At 45.1% G+C, this 18762-nt stretch overlaps 1 protein-coding gene across 1 annotated transcript; it reads right to left on the reverse strand.

Moving 5' to 3' along the window:
• Positions 1–596: 596 nt before the first annotated feature.
• On the reverse strand, positions 597–10833 carry GPX3 (glutathione peroxidase 3). Its single transcript, XM_083603945.1, has 5 exons — positions 10627–10833; positions 5295–5448; positions 4248–4365; positions 3603–3702; positions 597–2720 (listed from the first exon to the last, which is right to left on the reverse strand). The coding sequence occupies exons 1-5, from the start codon at positions 10711–10713 to the stop codon at positions 2505–2507; spliced, it is 675 nt and encodes a 224-aa protein (XP_083460071.1). The 5' UTR covers positions 10714–10833; the 3' UTR covers positions 597–2504.
• Between the last annotated feature and the right edge of the window lie 7929 nt (positions 10834–18762).

The following is an 18762-nucleotide window of genomic DNA, read 5'->3' on the forward strand; positions in this document are numbered from 1 at the left end:
TTTGAATCTATATTTGCATGAAGTGAACACCAAGGGGAAACTGCCTGAACCAGGGCAACTGGATTCAGGATGTCAGATTCTAATGCTATCACACAGTTTTGCAGTGGGAAAGCTGGTTTCTTTAACAGGGGCAGTTTTTAGTATGATAACACAGAGCAAAAAAGGATGAGCTCTAACCAGAAACCCCTTCTGTTCCATTTTCACCTAAATAGCAAACTCATTAGGTTGCCTTAAGCAAGCCACTCTCTCTCTCAATATGGGAAGAAGAATACTGACTCAGTTTAGAGTTGTCATAAAGGATCAATGTGTGAATGGCTTTTGTACCTTCTAAAGGCACCCTATAAATTGGGGTGCCTAACCTGTGGCCCTCCAAATGCTGCTGAACCACAGTTCCCATAATCCCTGAGCACTGTCTGTGCTGCCTGGGATGGATGTGGAGAGTCTTGGCTTAGTGAGAATGCTAGTGGCAGTATAGACAAGATCTCGTTTTGTTAAGACTGTAACCTAGCTAGAGGATCCAAATTCTCCAAGGGATACACATCTTGTATTGCCACCCGATCTGCACCCTTGCTTAAAGGAGAGTCTCACAAGTTGCATTGAGTGCTTGCTGTTTTTTTAATTATTATTATTAGGCAGTTTTTCATACACAGGGTGGGTGTGGAAGCAAAAGAGGCTAGGATCGTGGGGCTGATCAGAAGGACTGCATCTCTGCAAAGGTGAGTTGTGGGGCAGCACGAATGCACTAGAAGAGCTGCTCCACTGTCCCTTCGCAGCCTTGGGCTAGGTCCACCCTTTGGGAGCTTTCAGACCCAACCTTCATACTGATGCATCATCTTGTCCCCAGATCCCTCTCTCCTGTCATCCACACTCGGAGGAAGAAGTGCCATCTTTGAGAAACTTCAGTCAACATAACCTCTCGGCCTGGGAGGGTCTGTTCAGTTTGCTGTGGAAGGGAGGTGGGCTGTGCCTTATCCAGAGCTGTCCAAAATGTGGATCCCATCTGTTAGTAAAAGATCTGCCCATCCCTAACAGGAGCAGTGTGACTTGGGTTCTTATAGCAAAGGGTTGCAAATAAAGATCTCTTGAGACCTGATTGTGATGTGAACCAGAGGCAACCAATATGGTGTTTTCTAGATCTTGTTGGGATATGACTCCTATCATTCTTGACCATTAGCCATGCCTGGTGGGACTGATGGAAGTTTTAGTCCCAACAAGTGCTGGAGAGCACCGTGTTGGCTGCTCTGGTGGAAGCACTAGTCTGTGAAAGCTTATGCCACCATAAATTGGCATAATTGAGTTATATAGATAGAAGTGAGTGTGGTTTGACTTATAAAGCCTGATGGCTAAAGACTGCTGAATATATATTTGCATATAAATATGTTAACAAAGAGTGGGGAAAGAGGTCCCTCTCATACTTTTAATGTAGTATCAAAACCAAAAGACTACTTTGTGTGTTGTAATATACAGTGATACCTTGGTTCTTAAATGCCTTGGTTCTCAAACGCTGAAAACCCGGAAGTAAGTGTTCTGGTTTTCGAACAATTTTTGGAAGCCGAACATCTGATGCGGCTGTTGGCTATTGTTTCCGGGGCACCTGCACCAATCAGAAGCAGAGCCTTTCTTTTTGAACATTTCGGAAGTCAAACAGACTTCTGGAATGGATTAAGTTTGGCACTTTGTTTTTGCTATTTATTTTGCGTTTTTGTTTTTGAGGCATTTTTGGTTAATTTGGTTTGTGACTGTGTGGAACCCAGTTCAGCTATTGATTGATTGTGTGACTACGGAAATGGATAAAAGCCCCCCATCCAAACAATGACTAGCATCAGTGCAGGTAAAAAAAAAAAAATAATTTTAATTTTTATCACCAATAATACTGTCTTACTTATTTTATAGTACAGTAACTGATTATTGCTTTCATTTTATAGATCAGTGGTCTCGTTAGATAGTAAAATTCACATTAAATTGCTGTTTTAGGGGTTGTTTTTAAAAGTCTGGAACAGATTAATGCATCTTGCATTACTTTCTATGGGAAAGCGCACCTTTGGAATGGACTTCCGGAACGGATTAAGTTTGAGAACCAAGGTACCACTGTACTCAGCTTTGATCACAGAATTGTAGAGTTGGAAGGGACCCCAAGGGTTGTCTTCGTCAACCTCCCTGCAATGCTACCAATGTGCTATGGTGGGCTCAAAGTTGGAGTGATGGCAGGGAGAGATCCCACTTACAACATGGTGGGAGCGAAGCCTAGAGAGGGACTGGAAAGCTGAGGCCCACTTTCTCTTCCAAAGTGTGTTTGGAAAAACAGGTCAGTCGAGGAAGGGTTGCAGTCTGATTTTGAATAAACTAGTACATATTTAACAGTATATCTTAACCTTTTGGTTTTGATCAAAGGAAGTTCAGTTTCTTTTTCTGTGATTTGAGGATAAAATGTCTGGTTCTGGATAAAGCAACAGGTCTCCCCACCCCCACCCCTCCCATCTTGTTTCTCTACATCTACATGACCTCTAGCCCATTGACAGGTTCTGCTGCTCTCTCATGTATTTCAGGATGTCGCTCTTCACAGTGCCAATGTTGGTCCTGTGTGCCCACCTCATCACAGGCTTCCCGTCCGGACCAACCAAAAACTTCTCAAAGTTCCACTTGATATCGTGGACCTTCAGCGGTTCCCAAAAAAGTTTCTTGGGGTCACCAAAGCTTTCTAAAGGAGGCGGGCAGGAGTTCTAGCAGAGAGAAAGAAAAGCATTATTTACTTTTCTGTTTGTTAGAAATGGAGGCAATTTGATAGAACGTGCTTTAAGAAGTATAAAAACAAGCTTTTCGTCATTGCTCTAGTGGTGTAGGGGAGATGTAGGCAGCTGTGAGCAGGAAGAGAGGAGTCTGAAATGTACTTCCTGGCAGCGACATTTGAGCCTAATAAAGGGCCAAACTGCCCTATCCGCAAGTGGATAATGATGCAGCAACCTGTTTTGTTCTTAAATGAATACCAGTCAGGAGGGAAGAAGGTGCTTAACCCCTCCTCACCAGCTGCTTTTCTGCTTAAAATTTCTCCCCCTCCCCAGCTGCTTTTTTCTCTCTGCCACGTTACACATAGGTACTTGCGTATCTAAAAACTTATAATTTTCTTGGCAGCCTCACCCCTGACATTTCTTAAAGAGAACTTACTTTCTTGGATCCCGAGTTACATTTCCATTAATGGGAGGGCCATGATCTATTTATGGGAGGGACCTGTGTCCATTGGATACCCACACTGGCAGAAGAAGGAGAGAAAGAGAGGCATTTCTCTCTGATTTCCCCTTATGGACCCCTGCTCCATCTTCTAAGCTCTTTTATAGGAGACCCCAGTCCTGATTATAAGAACCCTGCTGAATCAGGCCAAAGGCAATTCAGCATCCTTGTTCTCACAGTGGTGAACCGTTGGAGCAGATTTAGTGGGGGCACAAGGGGAAAGGAATAATTTGGTTAGAAATGCCCCCCTGTCTGTCAGTGAGAGCATCATCGGAGCGTAGTTCTGTTTGCGGAATCCTTGGCTCCAAGCTATTTCCCTTAACATCTTCATGAGCCAGGATGAGAGGTGGTAGAGGTTCAAAGGAGCAGATACAAACCTTCAAGAAGGTGTAGATTCTCTGTTCTTTATCCCCATTCACATCTCCTTTCTGAAAGAGCTGGAAATTTGGGACAAAACCTCCTCCAGGCCTGACGTATCTGGAATAGAAGGAGCAAGTTTAACCAGCTCTTTCGCAGAGAGGCTGCAACAAGGAAAAGTCTCTACTCTGTTCAGAGGACAGCCTCCTGGCCCCTGCTCAGAATCTATTAGGCACAGTCCCTGCTGCCCAGCCGTAAATATCCTTTCCATTCCCTGCTCCCACGCAATCACTATTTACAGGGAAGTGTAGGTAAGTTCCCTAGAGATTAAAGTTTGTTGCCTGCCCCACCTTCTTGCCAGAAGGAGAAGAGAAGTAAAAATTAGCAATACAGTGGTACCTTGGGTTAAGTACTTAATTCGTTCTGGAGGTCCGTTCTTAACCTGACACTATTCTTAACCTGAAGCACCACTTTAGCTAATGGGGCCTCCTGCAGCTGCCGCGCTGCCGGAGCACAATTTCTGTTCTCATCCTGAAGCAAAGTTCTTAACCTGAAGCACTATTTCTGGGTTAGCGGAGTCTGTAACCTGAAGTGTATGTAACCTGAAGCGTATGTAACCCGAGGTACCACTGTACGTGCATGTGAGTCTGCTCTGGGGTACTCACCTCAGTCCTGGAAGGATTTCTGCGTTCGTGCCAGGTTCTTGTTTTCCAAATTGATTGCATGGGAAACCTAGGACAACCAGTCCATGATTTCGCAGCTCATTCTGTAGTGCATTCAGTTCTGCAACATAATCACCAACAGAGCAAAATCCCAATTCAGACTCTAATTGAATTGCCACAGCCCCTGCATTCCACTGCAATTTCAGCTACAACCTGTACCCCAAACACCTGCCATTTGAGGATCACACTTCTGATGGTGACAGCTTATGCCACAATAAAAATGGTTACCATTTAAGGTGCCAAAAGAATTAATACAATCGGCTCTCCCTCTAAAAGTCACCTGCAGGACTTAGCTCAATAAAATACTTGGCTCAAAGCCTACTTATGTGATGGAGCCATCCTGAAGTCAACAAGAGTGGCATCTCTGAACATTGCGTTGTGGAGATGAACCTCCAAGAATGGTCCATTTGGTCCACCATGCTGTTCTCACAGTCGCCAACCAGATGCTCATAGAACTGAGAAAGCAGGACCAATGCACAATAACACACTCCCCTCCTGATGCTTCTGGCGGCTAGTATTCAGAAGGCAGTATTGCTGCTGACCATCAAGACAGAACACCGCCATCATGACTAGTAGCTACTGATAGCCTTCTCCTCCATGAATTTGCTCTTTTAAAGCATCCAGGTTGGTAGCAATCGCTGCATAAATTAATGATGCGCTGCCTGAAGGAGTAATTTATCTGTCCTGAATCTCCCAAGGGAAAGGCAAATCTGCCTAAGTGTAAATATGCCTGGACTGAGCCTCGGAACCTGTGCTTAGGCCAGATCTCATCTGCTGCACGTGACACAATAACAAAGAGGAAAGTATCACAGAATAGAGATGGTTTCCATCCCTACCAAATAATCTTAGCTAGTCTTCATGCTTCTGGGCTTAAGAGACAGGCTTTCTCAGCTTCTGGCATTGCTGGAAGTCTAGTGCCTCCCATCAAAAGTATCCACCGCTAGGGCATGTGCTGCTAGCTAGGCTTCTCTTCCTAGCTGAGAATCTTACCAAGGTACTGCATTGTGAGTCCTCAGTAGGTGGCCACATTGACAAAGAGGACCATCCTCCCCGAGTACTGCTGGAAAGGGATGTACTCATCACCGTTTATGGTGAGAGCCCCATAGTCGTAGATTGTTCCTGCTTTCGTGTTGTAGCAGTCCACCTGGAGGGAAACAAGAGAGACTCAACCTGAAGAAGGATAAGAAGGTGAAAGAAGATACTCTGGAATGCAGATCTGCACCAGGGCTTTTCTAAGAGCTGCTTTGACAGCTCATATACATTTCCACAAGTGTATCCAGATGCCCATACCATGGAAGGAGATCGGACCACAACAGGGGAGGGGGGCCTCAGGCCAAATGTTCCATGCAGGTCTTTTTACCTAGCCTTTGGGACTCTACTGGTCTTTCTTCACCTTATCCTGGAGTGCTTCTGCCTGGCTAAAGTGTGCCCTAGAATTCTGAAAACAACTCTAGATTGCCTGGTTAGAGGGGGATGTGTGAGCATGTGCAGAACGCAGCCTACTGTGCAAAGATTATATATGTTGCTCCTCCCACTTTAGGCTCTTGCCCTGCTCTCCTCTGGCATGTGACCTTTGGCAAATTGCCCAGAAGAGAATGCAGCCTGAGGTGGTCAAAGATTCCCTACCTCTAGAGTAGTATGAGAACCAGTCATCCCACACAGTCTAAATGGGTGGCAGTGAGCTCTTCAGTGACTTCCAGCTTTACAATACAAAATACTGCAGGGCTGACAACAGCACCTCTGTCTGCAGGGACGCGGGAACATCAGGGCTGGCCCAGATTTCCTCTGTGCATGGAGGAGAGTCTGCCTGTGTCTGCCCCTTCCCAAGCTCAGCAAATGCACGGTGGCAGGGTGCATGGCTCGGGTGCAAATGCCCAGTGTGTCTAGACACTCCTGATGTGGTGATAAAAGAAGCCATCCTTGCTGAACTCCCTTCTTCTTTAGAGCTGGCAAAAAGGCACAGGAGCATCTTCCAAGCAGAGGTGTTGACAAACCTATGAATGTATTTAGAGGAAGTGTATAATGAAAGATGAAATACATACAGTAGGGTGGGCACACCCTTCTGGTGCTGGGTGCTGAAAATATATTCCATCCTCAGTGGTGAGGAAGGGAAGAGCTAAAGTTATTGGTAGAACAACTGTTTTGCAGGTCCTGGGCTCACTTCCTGGCATCTCTGAGTAGGGCTGGGTAAAATCCTGGCCTGAAACTCTCGAGAGCTGTGCTGTCAGTTATACCTGCCAACTTCCTGGGTGCCCAAGCACCCACAAAAGTTCCCATGAAGGGGCTGGGCACCCACAAATTTCAGTGCCAGGGCCACACATGCTGCATGACAGCCACGGTTCTGGGCACCCAAGCTGGCACTCCTGCTGCCAGTCAGTACTGGTCTGGACCGATATAATAATAATAATAATAATAATAATAATAATAATAATAATAATAATAATAATAAAAAATAATTTTATTTATATCCCGCCCTCCCCAGCCGAAGCTGGGCTCAGGGCGGCTAACAACAATCAAAATAATCCAACGTTCTAAAAACATTCATTATAAAATTAATTAAAATCAAATTGATGGCAACCATTAAGCAAAATTCTGTGCAGATTGCCAGAGGAGGGGGTCAGGCTGCGCCCTGACCAAAGGCCTGGTGGAACAGCTCTGTCTTGCAGGCCCTGCGGAAAGATGTCAGGTCCCGCAGGGCCCTAGTGTCTTGTGACAGAGCGTTCCACCAGATTGGAGCTGCGGCCGAGAAAGCCCTGGCTCTAGTTGAGGCCAGCCTAACCTCTCTGTGGCCTGGGATCTTCAGGATGTTTTTATTTGCAGACCGTAAATTTCTCTGTGGGACATACCAGGAGAGGCGGTCCCGTAGGTACGAGGGTCCTAGGCCATATAGGGCTTTAAAGGTTAAAACCAGCACCTTAAACCTGATCCTGTACTCCACCAGGAGCCAGTGCAGCTGGTATAGTACCGGATGAATATGATCTCGCAGCGAAGACCCCATAAGGAGTCTCACTGCAGCATTCTGCACCCGCTGGAGTTTCTGGGTCAGTCTCAAGGGCAGCCCCACGTAGAGCGAGTTACAATAATCCAGTCTGGAGCAACGTCCTATGGCAGAGCAGTTTATAATTGGTGACTGAAGAACTGCCCCCACCACTTAGCTCTTGATGGTCACCTAGAAACCCATGGTTACTAGGCTCTGATCTGTACACTTCATCATTTGCTCTGAACTTCTGGTTCACTGCAGGAGAGAGGAAATCTATTTGCGTCAGAAGCCACAGATCAAGCACTGCTAAAGCTGTTTTGCTTTTCCACTTTGCAGGGACAGGTGCTGGATGACAGAGATGGGTCCCCTTTACTGCAGGCCAACCCAGATTTGTTCCTGTTCAAAGTTTTGTTCCAAGTCAAATCCTGGATTACAGCCATGGGATAGGAAGGGGAATGTTAACGGTGGAGGGGGATTAACACTTGTGTACGTCTTTTGGCTCTAAACAAACCAAAGCCACGTCGCACAAAAAATACTAATCGAAGACACAGAACAAGAGGAGTCAGTTTCTGAGACCAGTTATTAAGTAGCGGTAAAAGGTACAAGGGTAAAAATAGCACTGGCCAGTGAACCCACAAAAGATGGACAAACATTTCAACCGTTGTAAACAGCTGAAATACAGACCACAGGAATGAGAAGCTTGGAGAAGCACTGTCATTTCCTTGGCTTTTAAAGATAGCCTTGAGAGGGCAGGGGTATATGTAAGCATTTGGCAAGCTGTTTCTCCATCAAATGCTGTGGATTGAAACTCCCATCAGTCAGCACAGTAGATTGCTGTACAGTGGTACCTTGGGTTACATATGCTTCAGGTTACATACGCTTCAGGTTACAGACTCAGCTAACCCAGAAATAGTACCTCGGGTTAAGAACTTTGCTTCAGGACGAGAACAGAAATCGTGCTCCGGCGGCGCGGCGGCAGCAGGAGGCCCCATTAGCTAAAGTGGTGCTTCAGGTTAAGAACAGTTTCACGTTAAGAACGGACCTCTGGAACGAATTAAGTTCTTAACCCAAGGTACCACTGTAATGGGAACAAGACAGGAACAGTCTACTTAGGCTAGATGTGACTGGGAGCAACAAGTTTGGAAGCCCTTCTCTTTCCTTCCCATAATAAAAGTGACGATGTCTTTGTACCTCTGCAGCACCATCCAATGTGTTTGCTCTGCCGGAAGCCCCACTGAATCCAATGCAGCCTGTCTCCTAGCATGTATGCTTGGCGTGTGCCCCAATGCACATCTTGTACAGCAGGCATGAGGCAACTTTGGCCCTGCAGTTGCTGATGGACTGCAACTTCCATTGGCCTTGATACTGGCCACGCTGGCCAGGGTTGATGGGAGATGTAGTCCAGCAACATCTGGAGGGCCAAAGTCTCCCCACCCCGCCTCACAGCTGCTGCTCTGGAGAGAAATGGAAATATACAATTATGGAGGTGGAAGGGACCCCAAGGGTCATCTAGTCCAACCCCCTGCAATGCTGGAATATTTTGCTTACAGGGCTTGAACCCGCAACCCTGAGATTAAGAGTCTCGTGCTCTACCAGCTGAGCTAGGAATGGTGATTTAATATTTTCACACCACTTGTTTTTGCACGTAGGTAATGCTTCCCCGCCATCTTTCTGTGACCCACACAAGTTGGTCTTGTGCATCGGTGCAGGTATGAGCAGAAACTGCTTTAAATGGACCAGCAACATAGTGGCTATTGTGCTTCCCTTCTTTAGGCAGATTATATGTGGCTTTCTTATTCATAATAAGATGTCACTGAGGTTTCTCTCACATCTCTGCCACACTATCTGCCTGTGCAGATAGCCCTGGGAGTAAACAAGTCACATGGGACCTATCCTATCTTGCCTAACCTTGTCCTTTGGACTGATGACATTGGTGCACGAGTCGCATCCATCTCCCGTGCTTTAGACAGCAGCTCCCCCTTTCCCTGCTCGAGATTAAAGTTCCGTGCTACAGAGGATCTGCCTGACCTGCAGCACTATATCTCCGGGTTCCTCTCCTGCCCTAGGTGGGATTCAGATATCAGTTAGGAGCTGGGGGGTGAGATTCACACTGGGTCCTTTGCAACCATAGTATCATTTATCATCACAGCTATCCTGTGAGGCTGATCTTCTGAGTTTCACAATAAGACAAATGGGTATTTATAGCATTCCTGGCAAGAACCTAAGGATGTAAGAAGGACCCTGCTGGATTGGACAAAGGACGATGGCTCCGTAGCAGGACACCTGCTGTACCATGAAGAAGGTCTCTGGTTCAATCCCCCGGCATCTCCAGGTGGAATAAAATAATTTTATTATTTGTACCCCACCCATCTGACCGGGTTGGGGAATACACACATACAACCGCATCTGAAATTCTGGAGATCTGCTGCCAGTCAGAGTAGACAATACTGAACTAGATGGACCAGTGGTCGAACTCAGTACAGTATTAGGCAAGCCCCTAGGTTTATGCTCCTCTGGCCCATCTAGTCCAGCATTCTGTTTTCGTGGTGGGCAGCCTGCTACCTTTGGGAATGCCACAATCAGAACGTGAACCTCCATAGCCCTCTCCTGTTCATGTCCCTCAGCAACTGGCATTTAGACGCATGCTGCCTCTGATACTGGACATCAGATATAGCCGTCGTAACTAGTAGTCGCTGATAGGGTCAGCCTCTGTGGAGGTGTTTTATCGTTTAAAGCGCTTGCCCAGCAGCATCCAGGTCAAAATTCACAAGATCACCCTGATATAATCATCCTGGAAAACGTGAAATTTCCGTTCAGAAACTAGCTGAGCGAGACAGAGAAACAGCCTGCCAGCTCACATGCCTGGGAAGAAGGGGGACAGCGCAGGGACAGGCTGATCATAAAATGCGCTTCATTCCTTTCACCACTTGATAAGCAGCAAGTTTACACAGCTAAAAGGAGCACTCCCTTTGTCCTCTGACAATGCCCACAACAATATAGGCTCAAATACATACCCTGATCTAGATACACAATTTCAAAGGCATTGTGGGAGAGGAGTTGAATATAAACTGGGATCTGCCATTCTGCCCATAATTTTGTGGTATGAAATCTCTAGTCCCTACGCAGGCCAGATCAGGTTGGTTCCCACTGGCTGCAGATTCATGAGGGGTGCTTGATTGTGCAGAGAGTATTATGTTATATAAATCACTAGGCAGCTGTTGCTCGTCCTCACCAAACCCTGCTGTCCGATACTGCATGGTTTCAAACCAGAATACAAGAGCTGTCACATCCCAGGTTATCTTCCTGTTTGAGCACCCATTGAATGGTACTGCAATATCTTACCTTCTGTTGTTCCTGTCCCAGATTTGGCTGAATTAAGCCAGCTAAGAGCAAGGGCAAAATCCACGTGTCCTTATGTCTGCCCCTCATGGTTGTGGCAGCCACAGGGACAAGGGGGTAAGCAACCTCCCTTTGCTTCCCCAGAGGGCTGCTGCTTGCCGCAGGTGTCTCTCTGTCTCCGCCACTCAAACACCGTTAGCAACTTCCAGCAAAAATGCTGCGATAAATAGGGTGAAGCAGAACGCCTCTGGCCAATCATGGAACAGCAAGGACGTGTGGGCTGCTCCTGCAAATATTAACCGTGTAGGCTCTGAACTCAAGAATTCCTCACAGATTGGTGTGCCATGTGCTGTCTTAGGGGTGAGCTCACGTAAAATCCATCTTAGAGAGAATGTCAGTGACCAGAATTTGGACTAGAGAGAAGATTCAAGAATATAACATGTTCCCTGTTATCTGCTGGGAACTGTAGCTCTGTGACACACAAACCGCAGCTCCCAGGATAATTTGGGATGCACATAAATAAAGCTCTTAGGCTAAAATTCTATATCCACTTATGTGGAAGTGGCCTTGAACTCAGTAGAATTTACTTATGAGTAGGTATGCACAGGCCAGTTAATATCTCTGTATGTTCATTTCTGCATTTAATTTCATTCTGGCTGGCCTCCCTGCTCACAATTTATCTAATGATTTTGAAGATTTTGTATACAGTGGTACCTTGGGTTACATACGCTTCAGGTTACAGACTCCACTAACCCAGAAATATTACCTCAGGTTAAGAACTTTGCTTCAGGATGAGAATAGAAATTGTGGCAGCGGGAGGCCCCATTAGCTAAAGTGGTGCTTCAAGTTAAGAACAGTTTCAGGTTAAGAACGGACCACCGGAATGAATTAAGTACTTAACCTGAGGTACCACTGTACTGTTCTCTTCCTAATGTTGCTGTTTGCAATATGATTGATTCAAAATGATATGAATGAAGATGAATGAATAGATTTTGTGGATCGCTGTGAGCTCCTTGCAAAGGTTACCAAATAGAAAAGCCTGCGGATGGCTATCTTAAATAAACAAGAACTTAAAAGTGTGAGATGTGAAAGCAACATTTCTTGGAAGAAGACAGGGCAGTTGTGCCCATTTGCCCAGAAGCAGCCTGAGGTGGGACTGGAACACGATGAAAAAGGCCTTGCAATCTTGGTAAAGCTCAGTTGGTTAGAGCGTGGTGCTGATAACGCCAAGGTTGCAGGTTCGATCCCCGTATGGGACAGCTGCATATTCCTGCATTGCAGAGGGTTGGACTCGATGATCTTCAGGGTCCCTTCCAACTCTACATTTCTATGACCCTATGAATTGAAAGCAGTCTCTACAGCTGACACGTCAGTCTAAAAGACTGAGCAGAGAGTATAGGAACTTGGGCTTGGGAGCGTGCAGGCAGCCAATGTTACTGGAATAGAATTGGTGCGATATGATCTTTTCACCTCAGTCAGCCAGTTGGGCAGCCAAGTTCCACACTAATTGAAGCTTGACATAATAGTCCAGTCTTGAAAATCCAGCTCAGATTACTGCAGTCAATATTTCCCTGTTCAAATAATTAATATGTTTTAGAACATTAGAATCAGAACATTAGAATTAATAAGATTAGAACATTGGGCCAACATAAGCTGGTTGAAGGCACACTGTTCTACTGAGGGAACCTGTGCCTTAAGCAATGTGAATGGCTTACCCTCTTAGCAGTCCGTATAGGGCTGGGGCAACCCCAGAAAAATAGAAGAAGAAGAAGAAGAAGAAGAAGAAGAAGAAGAAGAAGAAGAAGAAGAAGAGGAGGAAGAGTTTGGATTTGATATCCCGCTTTATCACTGCCCTAAGGAGTCTCAAAGCGGCTAACATTCTCCTTTCCCCTCCTCCCCCACAACAAACACTCTGTGAGGTGAGTGGGGCTGAGAGACTTCAGAGAAGTGTGACTAGCCCAAGGTCACCCAGCAGCTGCATGTGGAGGAGCGGGGAAGCGAACCCGGTTCACCAGATTACGAGTCCACTGCTCTTAACCACTACACCACTCTGGCTCTCAGAGTCACAGCTTCTGTCTTGATCCCGGGGTGCCCCAATTTCTGCTGGCCAGCAGATGGGGGCAGCGAAAGGAACTCCTGGGGTGACAGTAGCAGCAGCATTAGGAAGGAGGCATGATGGCTCCTTCTCAAAGCCTACTTAGCATTTACTAGGCTTTTGGGAAGAAATGGCAGCCTGCTATTTATTTATTTATTTATTTATTTATTTATTTATTTATTTCTCTCTCTCTCTCTCTCTCTCTCTCACACACACACACACACACACACACACACACACACTGCACAGGAAAAGCGAGACCTTAACCTGTGGTGGCATATTATCAATATCAGTGCTTTTTTCTGGGGGGGGGGGGAGACGCAGGGGGACGCATACTCCAAAACATTTTGTGAATCTAAGTTTGGCCTCATTGAGGGGTAGTATTTCAATATGAGTAGGAAACTGAGACTACCCCTAAACATTTTTTAAAAGAAAAAAAAGCACAGATCAGTATGGTGTGTTTCTTTGCTTTTTGTTTTTTGTTTTTCTTTATTATTAGCCAGAAAAAAACAGATACTGCCTTGGCCTGTGGATCAGTGGAAGAGAGGCTGATCGCAGAGTAAATGGACACAGCAGATGGACTAGATTTCAGCAAAGTGTAATTTGGTTGGACAACTCAACCAGTAGCTTTTGATAAGAGAATATCATATCAAAAGGTTATAAGTTTGCTGTGTTGGGGCCCAACACAAGCTTGGCATCCAAATACATAAAGGAGTGTCTCTTTCCAGATCCCTTTCCTTGTGACTTAAGGTGTTGTCAAGTGTTTCCAGAGGTTGTGGTGGTGCATTTTTAGTAGAATGGAAGGAGAAACTGGTGATAGTAGTTGGGTGACTGAGAGGGAGATACACAATTCCACATCGGATGCTTTGTTCTCTTGAATAGAGAGGGGGCAATTCTGAGCTTGCCAACTTTAGTAGCGCTGCTGAACTTGGGACGTCATGTGTGAATCTTAAATCCTGCATACAATTGCATAATGTACATACCGCTCAACCGTCCTGGTTTAAGCGAGACATCCCGGAATTACAGAAGCCATTCCGGGTTCTGATTGGATCCCAGAATGTCCTGTTTTTTGGTCCAGCACTCTGGCATGAGTCAGCTGTCTTGTGCCAGAGACCAGGACAAAAAGGAGCCCGTTTTTTGGTCTCAGTTTCTGGTGCAAGTCAGCTGGCTCTTTCAAGAGCTTGGGACCAAAAAGACTAGCAACCTGATTTGTCTCATTGGGATGCTGGAGAGTATGAATGTGTTCCATGGTGTGCCAAGTGGTGGTGTGACTATGCATTGTGATTGTGTGTGTGTGGTCTCCATAAGAATTTTTCAAGCTTCCAAATATGCCAAAAATTCAGATTAATTTATTACAGATTGCCACTGATTACAGCTAGTTAACAGGTGTTGAAAATTGACACAGTGATCCTTTTTATTCCAATTTTCAACAGGTATATCATATATTTCTTTCCACCTTTTGTGAAAACTACCAAGACACTTTATTCAGGGTGTGTTTTTCAAGGAAGGCAATTGTGCCTTAATTTGGTGGAGTTCTGAGCAGCGATTCAAATGCTCTTCAGGTTTTCATACCCAATTAAAGTCAACTAACAGTGACAGCATATACACAGATCAAATGTGAAGCAAGAATTTTGATAAGGTCTGCAATGTTTGCAGAGAACCACCTTGTAGATGCTGTGAGCAATGCTGAAATATATATGTGAAATATAACCATGTTGTGCAGAGCCTCAGTGAATTTGAAGACTTGCAAAACTCATTTAGGCAAATGGGGCCTAATTCTAGATTTATCTCCATCCTCCACACCCCTCACCCCCCACTGAGTTCTTTCAAATAACACTAAGACTAAGGATGAGGAGGAAGAACCTGATTGGCTGTACCACCCCCTGAACTGGTTGTAAATAAAAAGTCAGGCAGATGGGGCGTGCTGGGGGCAGACTGAGGTGGTCAGGGCAGGGCCCCATTTGCAGGAAAGGGTTAGCCTCCCCTGCTCTCTACGCAGATGTTTTCTAGATCAGTGACACAGGCACTGTGGAACCAGAGAGCATTTCAGGAACAAAGTGTACCTTTCAAAGGGTTCATAGTTTAATCCTACTGTAGTCCTGCCAAATCTTTTCAGCAAATTGATTAATGATTTTCAGGTCAAACAGCCTGCCTATTTATGAGACTTCACCCATTCCCTGCTTTGTCTTTGAGTCATCTTCATCTCAAGAATTTCAGTTTTTAATTGAGGTTTCTCAAGCAATCACCTTGGCTATTACAAAAAGATAAGCACATGCTAGAGCTGAACTACTGAAATCAAAATTTTCTCTTGAGAAAACCATCTTCTCAAGATATATATTTTATTTTAGTAGTTCTTCTAGTTAGGTAACGTGAAAAATGTCAACTGAGAGCCAATGAAGTTAAAAAATTACAGAAGAGGGGAGAAATATAAAAATCTGCTGGAAAGGAAAACACCTTTATGGCTATCTCCTTTATGGCTATTACAATTAAGAGAATCAATATGGATAGACAGTGGGCAACTAACAGGGAATTGCTGCACTTTACAGAGGGGGAACCTAAACTGAAATCAATGGAAAGTGTAAGGAGCCATGTTACGGACTGAGTTCAATATCATCAGTTACATGCAATGTTTAAAATAGACAGGAAAAATGGTTCTTTGGACCAAAGTTCTCAATTCGAAAAAGAACTAACTTCTACAAAACAAAGAAAAACTTTTATCTAAAATGTACATTCTGTTATTAGATTGGGAAACAAAGACGAGCTTGTCAAAGCTTCTATGGCACACAGGGCAATAGATGTAGGGCATAATATAGATTTTAATCTCTGGGGAAAACTTTGGAAAAGCTATATGAAATTTAAGCATGTTATTATTTGAAGGAGAACTACCTGCAAATGATTTAAGATGATATTTAACACCATGTACGCTTGCTAAGATGTTTAAAACTGAATCAGATAAGTGCAGGAGGTTGAGGGAATGTTTGTTCATATGTGGTGGACCTGTAAAAGGGTAAGAGTATTGGGAAAAAATCCATAATGAATTGAAAAAAATGTTTAAAAGTACTCCCCCTCCCCCCCAAAAAACAGAGTCCTTTTTGTTGGGATACTTTAGATGGAAATTCCCAGGTGTGAAGAAAGGTTATTTATGTATGCCACTACTGTGGCCCGTGTTTTGTTTGCCCAAAAAGGGAAACTGAGCGAGGTCCCAACTAAAGAAGAATGGCAACTTAAGCTGAGAGAATATACACCGCTTGCAGACTTAACATATAGAATAAGACGAAGAACATACATTTAGAGAAGACTGGGGAGAAATTGTGTACACTTGAAAAAGTTGGCAGCATTAAGATAAATTCAGCAGTGTAAATAAGTTTTGATGGATGCAATAATGGAATACTGAACGGTTTAGTTTCTGTAAAATATGCAGGGATTTATGATATGCAAAATGAACCATGGAAAGAGAAGAAGGGAAGTCATTCCCAAGCCAGGCAAGCACTTCCTGACTTAGGGGAGGAGGCAGGAGGGTTGCAGGATCATGTCAGAGGTTCGCGCCTCCTTCCCAAAGCCCAGGAAGCCGAATGCAGAGCAACGGAAGGCAACTTCATGTGCTGGAAAGAGGCAGAGAGGGTGATTTAGATGTTGCCAAGTGGGGTGAACCCTTTGTCCCTGTTTTCTGCCCCAGATTCTGCTCCTCTTGAAGAGGCCTGAGATGCTCCTCCCAGACTCAAGGGCAGCTTCAAAGGGCATGGGAAGACATCATGGTGCCCATTTGGGGAAGGTCGGCAGGAGCAGCGCAGAGCTGGGATCAGCCTGTCCAGAACGTCCTCAGGAAGACACCTTGTTGCTTCTACCCGCAGGAAGGAGTTTTGCGAAATCTTTCCACACTTAAAACCCCGCCCAAGGCGGCATACAGCAGGAAAGGATTTGTGTAATTGCAAAAGTATAGCAAAAGAAGGCCTAAGCAAGAAATAAAAATGCACCAGAGCATACGGTACATGACAAAATTAAACCACCCCCAGATAAGTCATAATGAGATCTAAAAATAAAGATACAAAAAAACCAATAGCAATAACAGCAAAATTAATGTCTCCATGGTGGACATCAGAAAAAAGCACTGGGTATGCTAGTGTTTTAAATTTATCATGCAGATGGGGCCTCTGACTGTCCTTGGCTCTGGCTCCACCTATTGTTGGCCTCCCTGCCTTCCACTATACCAGTTTTAATGGGCAGGCACCAGCTATCACTGGCAGAGAGACAGCAGACTGGCAGAGAGACAGCAGAACATCTTGATCTATATATGGCAACCTGAGCATTTTTAGGCAAGGCTTAGGCAGCGATGGAGGGGCTGCTTATATCCAATTAGACATATAAATAATCTTCTTCTTTGGCAATCACTTGTAGCCGAATAAGATTGTCATCCATAAACATGGTTTTAACAATGAGTCTGTAAGTGACTGTGGAGGCCAATTCTGGATCCACACGTCCTTCCACAGTGGGGACATTGGTTCCCGGGCGGGAGTTGATCACAGTGTGGATTTGCCAAGCGTGCCTTCTTCTTAACATGTTTCTCCCTTGTGTTCTGAGTTCGAGTGTCTTCAAAGTCCATGACACCTTTGGTAAATGCTGTTCTCCAACTGGAGCGCTTGCAGGCCAGTGTTTCCCAGTTGTCGGTGTTTATACTACATTTTTAAAGATTTGCCTTGAGACAGTCTTTAAACCTCTTTTGTTGACCACCAGCATTACGCTTTCCATTTTTAAGTTCAGAATAGAGTACAGTGGTACCTCGGGTTACAGGCGCTTCAGGTTACAGATGCTTCAGGTTACAGACTCTGCTAACCCAGAAATAGTACCTCGGGTTAAGAACTTTGCTTCAGGATGAGAACAGAAATCATGCAGCAGTGGCGCGGCGGCAGCAGGAGGCCCCAGTAGCTAAAGTGGTGTCTCAGGTTAAGAACAGTTTCAGGTTAAGAACGGACCTCTGGAACAAATTAAGTTCTTAACCCGAGGTACCGCTGTAGTTGCTTTGGAAGATGATAATCAGGCATCCACACAACATGACAAGTCCAACGAAGTTGATGTTGAAGAATCATTGCTTCAACACTGGTGATCTTTGCTTCATCCAGTACACTGATATTAGTTTGCCTGTCTTCCTAAGTGATGTGTAAGATTTTTTGGAGACACCGTTGATGGAACCTTTCGAGAAGTTGGAGATGGCGTTTATAAGTGGTCCATGTTTCACAAGCATATGTAGTAAGGTTGGTAGTTCAATAGCTTTGTAAACAAGCATTTTGGTTTCCCTGCGAATGTCCCGGTCCTCAAACACTCTGCACTTCAATCAGGAGAAAGCCGCACTCGCAGAGCTCAGGCGATGCTGGATTTCGGCATCAGTGTTGACCCTTGTGGAAAGGGTCTCCTAGGTAGAAGTGATCAACATTTTCCAATTTTGGGCAAGGCTTAGGCAGAGAGGGAGGGAGGGGCTGCTTATATCCAATTAGACATATACATAATACAGCATAGCAGCTTAGATTACTAGGGCTTCTCCGTGCTCAGTTGATGAAAAAGATCACTCTCCATTTTTCAGTAGTATTTAATCACTGCTGCTTTCCCCTGAGGACTGGCTGCTTTGTGAGAAATGTGAGAAATGTTCATCAGAAACAAATTAGAAGTCTGTTTTGTCGGCCAGTTGTGCATGTGGCTGTATATATTCTTTGTATATACATTGTTTCCCAGTTTTATTCAATTATTCTCTTGTCTTATGGAGAACTGCCATGACAGTTCCATTGGCATGGAAAGCTGTTCCTTCAACACAGGGGATTCATATGGGTGAACAGGCCCTCGTAGGGATGCAGGTGGCACTGTGGTCTAACCCACTGAGCCTCTTGGGCTTGCCGATCAGAAGGTCGGCGGTTCGAATCCCTGCGATGGAGTGAGCTCCCATTGCTCTGTCCCAGCTCCTGCCAACCTAGCAGTTCGAAAGCACAACAATGCAAGTAGATAAATAGGTACCGCTGCGGCGGGAAGGTAAACGGCGTTGCCATGCGCTCTGGTTT

Source organism: Podarcis filfolensis, assembly GCF_964270895.1.
Source record: "Podarcis filfolensis genome assembly, chromosome: 2".
Taxonomy (NCBI): Eukaryota; Metazoa; Chordata; class Lepidosauria; order Squamata; family Lacertidae; genus Podarcis; species Podarcis filfolensis.